Genomic DNA, 15,013 nt, shown 5'->3' with positions numbered 1-15,013 from the left:
ACACAACAATATGACAACACAACATAATACAACATAACAATAGCAACACAACAGTAATATAACAATACAATATAGCAACTCAACAATATAACATAGTACAACACAATAGCAATATAACTACATAACAATATTGTAACACAACATAACAACACAAAAGCAATATAACAACACAACACAACAATAACAACAGCAGTATAACAACAGAACAATATAACACAACAACACAACAAAATAACATAAAGTTTGCAGAATCCTTGTGTGTGTTTATCTTTGTTAATCCCAGCACCTCCTAGCACACGTACAGATGCACTCGATCTGTCTTTGAATGGTGCGTAAGAACCTGCACCAATTACACATACTGAGCACACCATCGTGCACATCAGATTGTTACAATTCAGACCAAGCTGTTGTTTGTTTATTCCGTCAATGATCTGTTGATAATAGTTGGTGATTTTATTTGTAGCAGGAGATTCCAGGGTTCATGGACCGTCCAAGTAAATGGGTTTATTTGCATATCAGTACCTACCATGGAAACAAGACAGAGATCTCTGTGGTAGTGGCTTACCCTTGTAACTTAACAGCCACTTGGTTTTCATGGTACTGTTACCAACTGCCTTTTGGAGAAGCCTTCAGCAAAAGTAGCTCACTAGAGTACTGTGGTGGCTTGAATAAGAATGGTCCTGGAGGCCCATATACTCCTATGCTTGGTCATCAGCAGTGGCACTACTTGATAAGGAATAACAGATGTGACTTTGTTGGAAGAAGTGTGCCATTGGGTGTGCACTTTAAGGTTTCAAAAGCTCACACCTGTCCCAGAGCCTCTCTCTTCCTGCTGCTTGCAGATCAGGATGTAGAACTCTCAACTACTTCTCTAGCACCCTGGCTGACTGTGTGCAGCCATGTTCCCACTATGATGAAAATGGGCTAGCCCTCTGAAACTGTAAGCCAGCCCCACTTAAATGCTTTCTTTGATAAGACTTGCCTTGGTCATGACGTCTCTTCATAGCAATAGAACAGTGACTAAGACAAGTATAATGCCTTATAAAATTGGACAAACAAAACTCAGGGACGTGATGACTCATGCCACCATGAAAAGGAGACTGCTCTGTTCTAAAATTGATTATAATCTGAGTCATATTCAGAGTCCCAGTTGACCAGGCCCTGGTCTTCTGGATATAAGGACAGCACTCATCTCAATAGCTTGTACAGAAATAGAATGAATAGGTGCCCAAAATAGTGTCCTAAAGATGAGTCAAACAGGCTACAAGAGGTGTCAATAGATTGAAGAATGCTCCAGGAGGCAGGGTGAGACTCCCTGGACCCCAGCTTTGCAGCACAGCAGCTCTGTGATCTTTAGTGAGCACTCAGGGCTGGCAGAGGCTTCTAGTGCCTCATTTCTCAAATAAAAGGTGCGGGCAATTGATGTGTAGGATCCCTTTAAGTCTGAGTCTGACTCCTCTAGTCGGACTTTACTTTTCTCATAGTTAGATGTCTTTATAGTACAGATGGAAATATTGTTTTAAAGGCTTTCTCCCTTCAGTACTAAAATGGGAGCCCTTCTTAGGTTTCCAGTTTATGTTCTTAGAGACACGTGCGCATCCCAAGGAAGAGATCCGTGTGCTCATAAACTCTTCAAGAGGGATTTACCACGGAGAGTTCAAAGTTACCTCACTTAAATGTACTCTACATATTGATGTCAACTAGGAGAAGAGTCAGAAAAAAAAAGAGGTTGGATATTGATTGGATTCATTTTTAGTGAGAAAAAAATTAATCGTGTGAGGGCATCTCCAGTGGGTTTCATGAAGAAGGTGTGTGATCGCACTGATTTGCACACTTCGCACTGTGCAAGGCTGTCCTCCACACACATATTTCGTCTGCCAATCTATTCTATCATCTGTCTGTCCATCCATCCAGCCTCTCCGAAGAGGTCACGATAGAATATTAACTTGCACTTAAAACACCAACGTCAAACTATACATTTCTAAAAGCAACAAAACTTGGGTCTTAATGCAACTTTCCCTCTCATGAACTTCAAGACCAAAGCACAGTGGCATCCACTCATTTCTCGGTGCTCCTAGACCCCTAAGAGTCAAGGTAAACGAAGGCTGACTAAATTGTGTTTTCCACCTTTAGCGTTCCTGTAATTACATTTGCTCAATTATTCTGCGACTCATCCACCGATTTAGGTGTTGACTTGTTTATGAAGTCAGCAACTGACAGCTGTTTGAGTCTCATTAGGCCCTGTTCTTATGCAAATGTCCCTCGTAAAAATGAAATTAATTTTCACTGGGTAGCGAACGCTCAGCTCCTATACAGTGTAATTTCGCCGAGCAGGTGTATCCAGCGGCTATCCACGCGGCAGTTATCCGATCGAACGCGTTTCCCAAAGCTAACGACGTATCTGGGATAATGCAAGGACCATGCTGGCTTTGAAGTTCTCTGTATATTTCCATACGTGTTGGAATCAAAACAGAACAATGATTTGGTCAGAGACATAACATCGTTCAAAACAATCTGCCTGATTCTCCATCGGAATGCTACTTGCAAAGACTTGAAATAGACATAATAAAAAAATTACCCGGGGTGCTGAGGAGACTGGAGGTTCAGTCTTTAGAGTGGAGACTTACGCATCATGGACTCAGAAACACAGCGACAATCAGCTTAAAACGTTTTTCATGTAGCAATAATATTTGGATTAACTGTGAGTCAGTGGGAATGCTGAAATAAGTACTATACTAGGCTGTTTGTTTTCCAAAGTAATATTTTCACTCCTCCAAGAGGTCTGACAGAAAATCAGAAGAGCAGAATTACAGAGTGCATGCGCCTAAAGAATGATTTTTTTATTTGAAAATAATATATTCATTTTTTTACTTGGTATAGAAAATAACGTTTCTGAAATGGCATTTACACACACAAACATATATGTATGCATATGTATACATATATATATGTGTATATATATATATATATATATATATGTAGGTTTTTGTTGCACATATTGCCCTCCACTACCCTCCCCTTCCCTATTTCTTCTTTTACTTGGCTCCTTTGTGCCCCAAAGAGGTTCTTCTGTTTTCCTGTCATACATATATATATGTGTTACAGTGTACTCCTTCTTTAATTCCCTGATGCACTTTACATTTAAGTTCCATGTAATTTCTAACAGTCCATGAAGACATCTAACATAGGACAGGCACTCTCCTGAGTGTCCAGGTCACTACATTCCCCGTCAGGTATCCAATTAACACGGATGAGGGTTAACCTTTCCTGACTATTAGTAACAATAAGTTCAGTGATGAACTTAACTAATTCATTAAGTTTAGTGATTGACTCACTAAGAAGTGAGTGTAGCACAACATCGGACAATATATAAAGGTTGGTTTGTTTTCTGATAGGAAAATACTTTTTGGATATTACCTAAACTATAATAAATGAGAATGCTGGCCCAGGGCTGGAGAGATGGCTCAGTGGTTAGGAGCACGGGTTGCTCTTCCAGAGGTCCTGGGTTTGATTCCCAGCACCCACGTCAGTAAATTCAGATCCAGGGGACCTAATGCCATCTTTGGCTTCTGAAAGCACGAGGCACACATGTGGCACAAAAGACACACATACAGCCAAACACTCACCACATAAAAATCAAAGACAATGATGGGGCAGAACGTTTCTAGGAGTAAAAAGACATCTCTCCACACACTATCAGTGTTATCTTAGCACTGTCATTTTGAACTTGAACCACACATACCAATGAATAAAATCACTCAGTGGTTTTTTTTCAGCCATGAAGACCAGAAAGCCCTCAGGAGCTTGCACTCGGAGTGATCAGAGCTTCGACTGTTTGAGTGCTGTTTTACAGATCTTTCATTGAAATACATGCTTGGAATGTCATTGAAATTAAATAAAAACCTTGATTACTTTCTCAGCAGTCGACACAAAAGAGTAGAATATTAAAGAAAGCAAGAACTTATTATACAAAGCATCGGCAGAATATCTTGGAAATGGCTCACAGTGGGACATTAAAAAAAAACTCGTGGAAATCAAATTTTCAGCATTTTCTTCCAACTGACATAAATGATGCCCTGGAAAAACAATCAAGGCGCCATTCTCACACAGCACCAGCATTCAGTCAACAGGAGTTGTGACTCTGTGAGGCATCTAACTTTTGTATGTGAATCAATGGAGAAAAATTTGTTTAGTCATTTTCTCTTCATAAAAGAGGCACCAGAAGCAGACGTCACAGAAAAACACAGTGCTCATCCTGTTTACACTTTCTCTTCTCCACATATCTGAAAACCCTAGAATTCCAGGACCATAAGAAACCTTTAACATAAACTAATTAAAACGGTCCATACATTGACAGGATTCTGCCTCGAAGAGGTGGCGTTGGTAAGGAGCACGCGCCTGGCTGATCACTAGAGTAGCTTTACTGAGAATTCAGATCCAGTTTCTAGTTCCAGGCCTTTTGTCTTTGTCCAAGCTGAGGCTAAGGAAAGGCTTTAAATGTTATCCATAAAAGTTTAGAGCAGAGACAGAAGGAACGGCCATTCAGAGCCTGCCCCACATGTGGCCCATACATATACAGCCACCAAAACTAGATAAGATGGATGAAGCTAAGAAGTGCATGCTGAAAGGGACCAGAGATAGATCTCTCCTGAGAGACACAGCCAGAGCATGTCAAATACAGAGGCGAATGCTAGCAGCAAACCACTGAACTGAGAACAGGACCCCCTTGTTCCTTGGGGGGAATTAGAGAAAGAACTCGAAGAGCTTGAAGGGGCTCGAGACCCCATATGAACAGCAATGCCAACCAACCAGATCTTCCAGGGACTAAACCACTACCCAAAGACTATACATGGACTGACTGTGGGCTCCAACTGCTTAAGAAGCAGAGAGTGGCCTTGTTGGGCACCAGTGGAAGGGGAAGCCCTTGGTTCTGCCAATGTTGGACCCCCAGTGCAGGGGACTGTCGGGGGTGGTGGTGGTAAGAGGGGGTAGGTGGGGAGGGGAACACTCTTATAGAAGGGGAGGGGGAGGGGATAGGAGGTTGATGGACAGGAAACCTGGAAAGGGAATAACATTTGAAATGTAAATAAGAAATACCCAATTTAAAAAAATGGAAAAAATAAAGAAATAAAAATTTTATCCACAGCACTGAATAATAACAACGACAACAACAACAATAATTATTAATAATAATGAAGGTACAGATGTTGAGTGTTTTGACTGAACATGCTAAGATGAAAAAAAAACAATGTCTGGGGAAAAAAAATACTGTTTTTTCTTTCCTCTTCTCAACTGTTCTTTCTTCCTTGTTTACTTTGGCCTCATCCTCTGAGGCACGATTTCTATTGTTACAAATAAAAAAGTGTGACTGGGAGAAGAACCTGTGCCTTAGGCTTTTGGTATAAAAAGTAGGGCTAGCAGTGAGAGAGAAGAAATTTGCAATCCAAACTCCGTGGTTCCTAGACTCCTTGCATCGCTTGCTTTGTTTTGAATGTCAAGCCTAAAGAAGTGGGCTCACTGTAGCTCTGCCACAAAAACAAAATTTCGGGGCCAGAAGCAGCTGACACTGGGAAAACACATTTTCACACTTCTCATTAGCTTCCCTGTCTGCAACCCTGGGTGTAAGAGCCGTCCCGGGGGCTTCTGGGTAGGGAGGAAATGATCTTAGAAGCCTGCAGACCTTCTCTTCACACTCGTGCTAACCCAGAGCAAGAATGAAGCGAGGCCACATTTAAGGCGCCGTTTCTCACCATGTTTTCTGGGGAAGGATGACGGTCACTCTTCTCCACTGTGTGAACTCACTGGCGTGGTAAATGCTGGCCGATGTAAATTCCTGGCAACTTGGCATACTGGGAAGGCACTCCTGAAAGAGAGGAAGGAGCCAAACTCAGCTTCTGTTTGCCCACTGCATGTGCTTCACCTCCCACTGCAAGAGAACACGACCTTCGAGAAAGCCAATGCCATGATTTTAGCTCTGGTACTAGGGACAAAATTCATCATTTTTCCCTTTGTGAAGCTAAAAACATTTGGGAAGAAACTACAGCTGAGATGTCATCATAGAATTAAACATCTTTCAGTCTTCAGCACCAGTAGAAATGGATGAGGATCAATTTTGATCCATTACAATGAGCATTTATAAAATTTATCTTACATATCATAATATCTTTGCACTTACTGTGCTGTCAGAATATTGGTGTTTGTGTGTGTGTGTGTGTGTGTGTTTATGTCTGTGTTATGTAAAATAAATTTATTCTAAAAATTAGATTGTAGTTCTTTTTGTGTGTTTCTGAGGCCTGGAGGTACCACATCCCTTATGGTACATCTCATGGTCTACCCATGGATAGGAAAAGAACAGATGGAAACGTGCCACGGTGGAAGAAGAACCATGTCTTCAGAGGAGGAGCGCTAGAGAAATAATTTTCAAAACACACTACCAACAGCATCCAGTCTTAGGTTCCTCTTTTTCTATTTCTAATTTCTATTTGGTATCTGATACTACTGGGGAGTGGTCTCTTTGTGAGATTTCTAACTTGGCGTCAAGGTTATATAATATTGTTTCTTTTCAACTACAGGAAATGGTATTGATCACGTGCTTGAGAGAAGCCATACATACGTCTTGTACAAGGTGCCACGTGAGCCCGTGGTTGGTGGAATACTCCAGCTTCACCTGGTTGTCCATGTGAGGAGTGTACTTCTGGCCACACCCCATCACCAGGCTGAACTGAATCATATAGGACGCTCCAATCTGCATGGACTGTGTTTCCACATAGCGCATGCTCGAGGCAAGTTTCGAATCTCCCGTAAAACTGAAAGAAGCAAGGTGGAAATTGGATAATCCTTCAGGCGCTGTGTCAGAGAACATGGAGTGAGTTCTTGTTCTCAGCTCATACAGTTTCCTTTCACTTGTTTAAACTCAGCTGAGCTGTAGAACAGGTTTCAGTAAGTCTAAGAAATTCAATTTAAACCAAAGAAGACCTTTAAAGTAACGCTAATGCATACAGTTTGCCAGATGTACCTGACACTGAGAACTCATGCATCACTTGCATTAATCTTGGCAGCTGGAATCTATCTCAATGAAACGATTCTAAATTCAAAGGCAATTTTATAAAAACGTGAATATTAAATGATTACTGATATTATAAGTTGGAGGTGATCTCAGAGCCTACCTAGGGAGAATTGGGAAAGCGTATGTACGTTAGAATGGGTACCCAGTAGATACCATCTGCATTGCAAATATTGATGAAGGTGATAAGAGTATTTTAAAGCATATTCATTAAGTATTAATGTTATCCACAAAATAGTACATAAAGACAATAAATAGACTAGAATGTTGTAGCAGTGGAAGATTTCACGAAATATTTTTAATGCTCATGAACTCAATATTAAAAATGTTGTAATATTTTTAATCTTTGTGCCCCAAGTTAGTCAAATTCATTATTTTGGTTGTTATATCGGTACCCTGTAACTACAGTGTTAAGTTGTTTGAAGGAAGACAAAGTCATTATCATTTTTAGAAGAAAAAAAAAAGAACTCAAGGGATTTGTAATCTATCCAGGATTAAACTATAGACACCTTCGCGCTTCAGTGACATGGGTCACTGTAGGCCACGCGAGTGCCAACTGCACTCAGATTACCTGCCAGCGAATGTGTCTTGCACTCGGAAGCAGGCCTGGCACCGTCCGACAATCTTCTCTGGTAACGCATGCATGCAGAAGAACGTCTGCGCTTCCTCAGAAGGCATTCTTTAAGAAGTGGACTATGTTCATCTAGAAGCTCATTATGGACTTAGAGTCAAGGTTATCAGACACAGACTTTCTCCAACAATGAATACTAAGTACTGTCTCACAGTTTTTAAACTAAGACTTTTCACCTGAGCGGAGAATGCTGAAAGGGAACAGAATAGCTTCAATGTCTAGAATGTTCAGTAGAGGTCGTATTCGCTCCTGCTGGCCTTGTCAATGGAGCTAAGAAACAGTGCTTCAGCGCGCTCGTGATTAAGAATGGCGCTGATCCTTTGCTGAGTCTCAACCAAGTCCTAAGACTGAGCCTACATTTTCTTCCCTAGAGTCCTGCTTACAGTGATCCTGGGAAATGAGGACAGTTATTTCTTTTTAATGGACACGGAAAGGGGGGTAAATGGTCAATGGTGAGGTCTCAATGAGAACCCAGCATTGATGGACGCCAAAACCCTGCTTTTGATTACCTTAGGAACCATTGCAACGTGAAATCAAATTTCTTACACCCATTTGCTAAACCATGAGCTCTCAGTCATTATGTAGTGACATTGTGATGTGGAAGATCTAAAACCATGACTTTTTTACATGTCCCAAGGCACAACATGCCACTCTGAAAGTGTAAAGTGTTAGGTTTAAGATTTTTAGCAACCCTGAAAGACACAGAGAACAAACGCAGCAAATGCAGGTAAAAAGCCAGTCTCCTTTCTCTCCCCACCTCTCAACCATAGTCACACTATGTGCACTGCTGGGTCTTCACCCATTAGATGCAAGAGGAGGAGCCCCTTTCAGTGATGGTCACACTGTGTGCACCACTCTGGCTTCCCAGGGAGGAGGAGGGTCGATTTGCTTATCTGGCTTTCAAGTGGTTTTCTTTCTTTTTTTAAAAACTGAAACTATTTTTTTCACACAATATATTCTGATCACGGTTTCCCCTCTCCCAACTCCTCTCAGACAAGGGGGAACTTGGCTGCCATATCCTTTCATATCCTTTTGCCCTCTCCTCCTGTAGACTTCCTCTCTAGCCTGGCCGGTCTCATCTAGTGGAAACCCTGCAGCCTCCTTGTGGATGGGGTCCTTTCTGCTGAGACTTGGAAGCAGCGAGGCAGAGAGCACCTCCAGAAGCCTTGTTAACTGTTCCCCAGCCTGGGCCGTCTATGTCAGGACGGCTAGAAATGGCAAATCAGCTTCTACCTTTGTTTATGCTACAGTCACTCGTTTCTGTTCTAGCCTGGAACTGAATGCCTTTCTAACCTCACAGTACTGAATGATATCTATTCGGCTGCCTTAAGCTGAAGCAAAGTAACGGGAGAAAAGCATGGGTAGCCGCACTGTAACAGTAGCCGTTCACAGCACAAGCTCACTTGATTGCTTCTGAGTTACATGAGATTAGCTGAAGGCCAGGGGCACTGGGTCTGCTGTTCCCCTTCCTAATGCTCTTATTCAGCTGGGGGTTGGGAAGAAGGGAATTTGGTGAGCGGAGTCCTTCCATTTACGGAAGTGCTTCTCTGATGCACTCTGAAGTCATCTTATAAAGGGAAAAGTGAACCGAGCCGCTCCTGTTGGAAGCACTAAAATATAAAGGACAGCCCACATCGGCATTTCAGGGAATTCTGGGGACAAAATACATCGGGAATCAGGATCCTTGGCTTTATTTGTGATGTCTTGCAAGAGTGTTTCAAAATCAAGAAATGCTTTTTAAGAAGCATCTGTTTTTATGTGTGACTTTGAGTAACAGAGAACGAGAGCAAAGCCTTGGTATCTAAGCCACCCTGAGTTGTGAAAACCCTTCTTTTCCTTTGGTAATGCTGACAAGCTCTGCTCGCATTATGGCCACCTCTCTGTGGTCCACGCTGGGTGGCAGCCCTTTCTGTCTTCATCTTCCTGTGGGTTTCCCATCTCCTATCAAGGTACCTCTGTTAAACCAAGCCACCTCTGTTACTGGTCTCTAGGCTTCTAGGGAGGCCAGAGGGTAAGGGATGGGAAGGTTCTGTTCTCTTTGTTCCAATCAACACACCTCTCCCAACACCATTTCCTTGAGAAGTTCACAGCTCGTGCGTGTTTAAGGTTCCAAAAGCGTCACGGTGTTTTCCGCCACGTTGCGTCCACCAGCATGTGGCAAACATGTTGTCCTAGATGGCACATTCACATGATTTCCTGGTTTGTTAATATTTCTGGGTTAATCTCTACAGCCTCTCAGCCACTGTCTCAACTGGGCTTGTTATCGCGAACAGTATATTTCTGAATCTCGTTATTTATTTTTACAGAAAAGCTGGTTTCATTAGAACAAACCTGGGGTTTCTTGACATAAGGTGTTGTGACACATTTATTAGAGGGGCGTTTGAGAAATCTTTGTGGGTTTCTAAGTGGCTAACTCCCCCACCTTGTTTGTCTAGCTGAGTTTTCAGGGTTATGTTGGCAATTAAAGCTATTTCGGAATGCCTGTGTTCTTAGCACCTGCTCCAGGCTGTTTTTAGGTGTTTTGTCCCGGCCACCTGCTTTCCTCTGCCTATCTTCACAATGACAAAATGCAGTAAAGGAAGTTTCTGTCCTCCGGTTTCTCCAGTCCTGAGCTTGTTTTCTCAGCATAGTTCCTGGACTCAGGGATAGACTCTCACACCAAGTTAGACGCGCTCTGCTATCAACTCAGAACGTCACTTAAGCTATTTGGCTGCTAGTCACTGAGCTTTTATAGAGAAGGACCTCTCTGTAAACAAACGGAGCATAACATGTAGCAATCGCCCTCTCCTCCAAAAGGATTAGATAAGTTCAGATTACAGGACACAGAAGGATGGGAGGTGGGACTCCAGAGAAAGAGGCTGCCAGGCAGTGCGAACAATGGTCGTGCTCAAACGGATACTTTTTTTTTTTGTTACATGTTTTAGTCATTTATTCTTTTCATCCATGTACAACATTCCATTTTACTAACGTGTAACCTTTGCATATTAATATGATAGAATACATATCAATTATTACTAATGTTTGTCAATTATGAACAAACTCTCAGTTGAGTTCTGAGGGTTTGTTAGATGTTTTGGATATAAACGGATACTTTCTTTCTAGCCAGGTGATGCCCACTGACAGGCAGATAGTGCAGGATGTTCTGATAAGAGGGAGACTGACTGGAGCCAAAGGGAGTGGCTCTTGTGCCTCTCTTAATTGTTCAGAGTTCCACTGCAGCTAACTCACCTCCCCCATTTCTCCTGGGGCCTGTGGGCAATTCACCCGACTTCTAGATGCCTGGAGATGATCTTAGTCACTTAAAAAAAAAAGCAGCCAGTTTTAAAAGTTAGAAGCACTCATTGGTATAAAATGGTTGGGAAGATGTTGATTAAGTCTGTGAGGTTTTCTTGTACATCGCATGGCACATTCTGAAGGAAACGTTCAACAGTTGGAATAAGCTCTCACAGAAGATGGTAACACACTTTTGGGTGTGTGTCCCCAGGGAGACATATCTGACAGGTATATCATAACTATCATCCAACCTGCCTCTGTCTCTGTCCCTCTCTGTCTCTGTCTCTCTGTCTCTGTGTGTGTGTGTAAGAGAGAGAGAGAGAGAGAGAGAGTGAGAGAGAGAGAGAGAGAGAGAGCCTGTGTGTAGAACAGTTGCCAGAGGCCCCTCTCAACTGCTCCATTTTCCTGCCTCTTTTGAAGAACTTTGTTTTTTCCAACTCTTCCACTTCTGCCCACGACTCCAGCTCATCTCCCGCTGCTGGCTGCCCAGAAGCCTACTGTTATAGGCACTCAGAGCCAATTTGCACAGACAGGAACTTGCTGGATCCACATTTACTCCTTTACCATTACCGTCGTGTGGACAACCCTGACGACCCTGGGCGAGGGTGCAGCATGTAGGAGAAGGGGAAATGCAGGGAAGAGCACGGAAACAGTCTTCTTTTCTTTAACTGTGTGTGGTCACATGCACTGTTCAGAGAACACCGATGAGAGACATTCGAAGTCTTTTAGGATCGATTCTGATACCTTTCATCATGGCAACTCCAACCCACACCATGGCAGATGTATTAATGCGCATGGGTACCTCACATTAGATAAAATACTTCTATTTGCAGAACATCTTCAGATGTGCTTCTGCAATTTCCCCTTTAAATCTTCTTTGGGTACAGGTGATTTAGTGGACATTTGGCTGTGATTTCTCATCATATTTCGGAGTCTGTCCTCCAATGTTATTTCCAACATCACAAAATTTTATGAATATTAGGCTTAGCAGTTAATGAAGTTGGCATTGTGTCGTGTTTAATAGATATTTCGCTTTTGCAATTTCCTTGCCCTGTTTTAGAGATGATACCCATTTGTCAGCTCTTGGACTTTCTCCAGACTTGGACAAAGACTGGGCCAAGCTGGCCGATGGCGAGGCACTGAGGGAGGAAAGAGCTTGACCTGCTGACGAAGCACTGGACCGAGTGACTGGCCGCTGGAAGAGCTGGGGGCTGTAGAACCTGAGCGGCCTGACGACCAAGGTCTACTAAGGGGTGCTGCCTAGAAAGAAATGGTATCGACTCAGCGAATTTCCATTTCACCAAGCCAGGGAGGACACAGACCTGATCCACCACTGTAAATGCTTCTTGCCGCTGGTTTGATCAATGGTTAATTAGCTGAGTAGAAATCATCCTTAGGTTCTTAGTGCAAAGGAAGACAGCTAGGATAATCTCAGTTTGGAGAGATAATGGCTTCCAAACGTCAATCCCTCTGCTGTTAATAGGACCTGAATCTTGGGACACAGCCACCATATCTGTTCCTAGGCAGGTTCTGGATGTCCTGCAAAATGGATCCAGGAACCCCTTTGTCCACGGCCATTATCAGACCCCAAGTTCCACTGCAGCACATGCAGTACTAACAGCACTATTAGTCTCCCAGGCGAACTTTCACCGCTTCTCCTCTCCCCTCTGACAGCCGCTTTCTACACAGCAGCTACCATTACTTTAAAAGTCTAAGACTGTGATCCACCTCCGTCTCAAACTGTTTGTTGAATCTGATAGCAGCTAGACCAGAACCTGGTACTTCACATTGCTCTACGGGGCCCCTGCATGATCAGACTCTACTTGTCTCATAGCCTCTCTTTCTGAGTCCCTCTGCCTTCCCATTTTTGTTACAGATTCTTTCAGTTAATTAATTAATTCAATTTACATCCTGACATCAGCCCCCCTCCTTCCAGTACCCCTTCACATAGATCCTCTCGCCTTTTCCTCCCCTCTCCTCTGAGAAGGGTGAGTCCCCCTGGGTAACACACACACACACACACACACACACAAATACACTCACACAAATACACACAGACACACACACAGAGACACACACAGAGACACACATACAGACACACACACAGACACACAGACACACACACACACAAATACACACAGACACACACATAGAGACACACACAGAGACACACATACAGACACAGACACACACAGACACACACACATGCACACAAACAGAGACACACACAAATACACACAGACACACACAGAGACACACACAAATACACACAGACACACACCGAGACACACACACAGACACAGACACACAGACACACACAAATACACACACACAAATACACAGATACACACAGAGACACAGACACACACACAGACACACACAGGCACACACATACATGCACACACACACAGACACACACACAAACACACACACAAATACACACACACAAATACACACACAAACAAATACACACAGACACACACAGACACACACACAGAGACACACACAGAGACACACAGACACACACAGACACACACACACAGACACACACACACACACACACACACACACACACACACACACACACACACACACTTACTGCAGGACTAGGCTCATCCTCTCCCGTTGGGTCCAAGCAAGGTGGCCCAGTTAGGGGATGGGATCACAGGTGGGCAAAAGATTCAGGGAGAGCCCCACTCTAGCTGCTGTCATGGCCTCTTACATACTCCTCACTGCTTTTCTAGATAGCCCCACTCCCCTTTTCCCATAACCCAGACCCCTCACCCTTCCCTTCTCAGCCTTATCATTGCCTAGCGCACTTTTATGGTGTTAGTGTTCACTGTAGCTATTTCTCTTACCATGCAAGAAGTACAAGCAAAGGGCCTCCCTGTCTTCATCTGAGCACCGACGGCTACATTTCCTGCGTTAACAGGGCTGTGCTGCCATCAATAACGGTTCAATGCATAAAACTAGTCTGCCAATAGATGGAAGCCTTTCTGTAATGGAATCTTTACAGTGAGCACGCCCAGCAAATGGGTTTGGTTTAGGAATCACCGACACATCCCGTAGGGTCCTACTCAATTCTACTGGCAACCTTTAGAGGCACTGAAGGTCTTAGGGACTGAGCAGATTCTCCACTGCTGTTGAGAGTAACAGGAAGTGGCTGCCAGTGTCTTCACCTTGTCTATCACTTTCGATCCCTAGGCTAATCATGGACCACGACTCAGCGCTCCATGTAGCTCTTGGGAGTTGCCTCATCCTGACTGGTTTCCTTCAACGGTAGTTTTAGCTGATTTGATGCTCTTTTAATAGATTTTGTAGAAAGACTCCAAACTGGCTTTAAAAAACACCAAATAATGAAATCTCTATGTAAGTTATCGGTTGAAGGTTAATTAAAGAAAAATCCTAGAAAGATTCCCTTTCAATTATTTCTGTTTGATAAGCCAGGACTCTACTCATATTTCTGTATGATCTGAGAATTAGGGATGCCTAAAGTTTCAGCTAAGTATCAATGTGACCTCTCCTTTGTCTCTGTTTACCAATGACAGAGTCATTTGTCTTTGACAAATTTTATTTAGTCCAGTACAGTGAAATAAAGAAATGAAAACCAATCTGTGGGAAAGACTTAACTTTCACTAAATACATTTAAAACATAATAAAAATGTAACAAAATGAAGGAGGCTTAAATGTTATTTAAAAGTATATGATCCAGGCTTCCAAGGTCCCATAACCTCCCCCTCCTACCCCTCTCTCTGTCTCTGTCTCTGTCTCTGTCTCTCTCTGTCTCTCTCTGTCTCTGTCTCTCTCTGTCTCTCTCTCTCTCTCTCTCTCTGTGTATGTGCACGTGCACATATGCATATGTTGTGTGTCTGAGTTTTCCTATAGACCCATGAGGAGTTTGCACAAACATTAACTCCAATGGTGGCTTCCTAGGTTAGCTGGGAAATCTTTTAACAATACAAGTTATTGTTTCTAGAAGGTCCCTATAGCCTAGAAATGCCTTAACAGTAAGTTAGTCTCGTTCACACACACACACACACACACAC

At 43.0% G+C, this 15,013-nt stretch overlaps 1 protein-coding gene across 7 annotated transcripts in view; it reads right to left on the bottom strand.

The window, feature by feature from the left end:
* Reln (reelin) overlaps positions 1–15,013 on the bottom strand; it is a 420,816-nt gene that overhangs the window by 111,292 nt on the left and 294,511 nt on the right. For all 7 annotated transcript variants that reach the window (XM_087655993.1, XM_087655991.1, XM_087655994.1 and 4 more), the window contains 2 exon segments: positions 6,614–6,806; positions 5,751–5,863 (listed from right to left, as the gene is read on the bottom strand). In XM_087655993.1, the coding sequence (XP_087512119.1) occupies positions 5,751–5,863; positions 6,614–6,806 (306 nt within the window).

Source organism: Rattus norvegicus, chromosome 4 (genome assembly GCF_021556685.1).
Source record: "Rattus norvegicus strain SHRSP/BbbUtx chromosome 4, alternate assembly SHRSP_T2T, whole genome shotgun sequence".
NCBI lineage: Eukaryota > Metazoa > Chordata > Mammalia > Rodentia > Muridae > Rattus > Rattus norvegicus.
The sequence above is the reverse complement of the archived record's forward strand: the minus strand, read 5'-3'. Positions and strand labels throughout refer to the sequence as shown.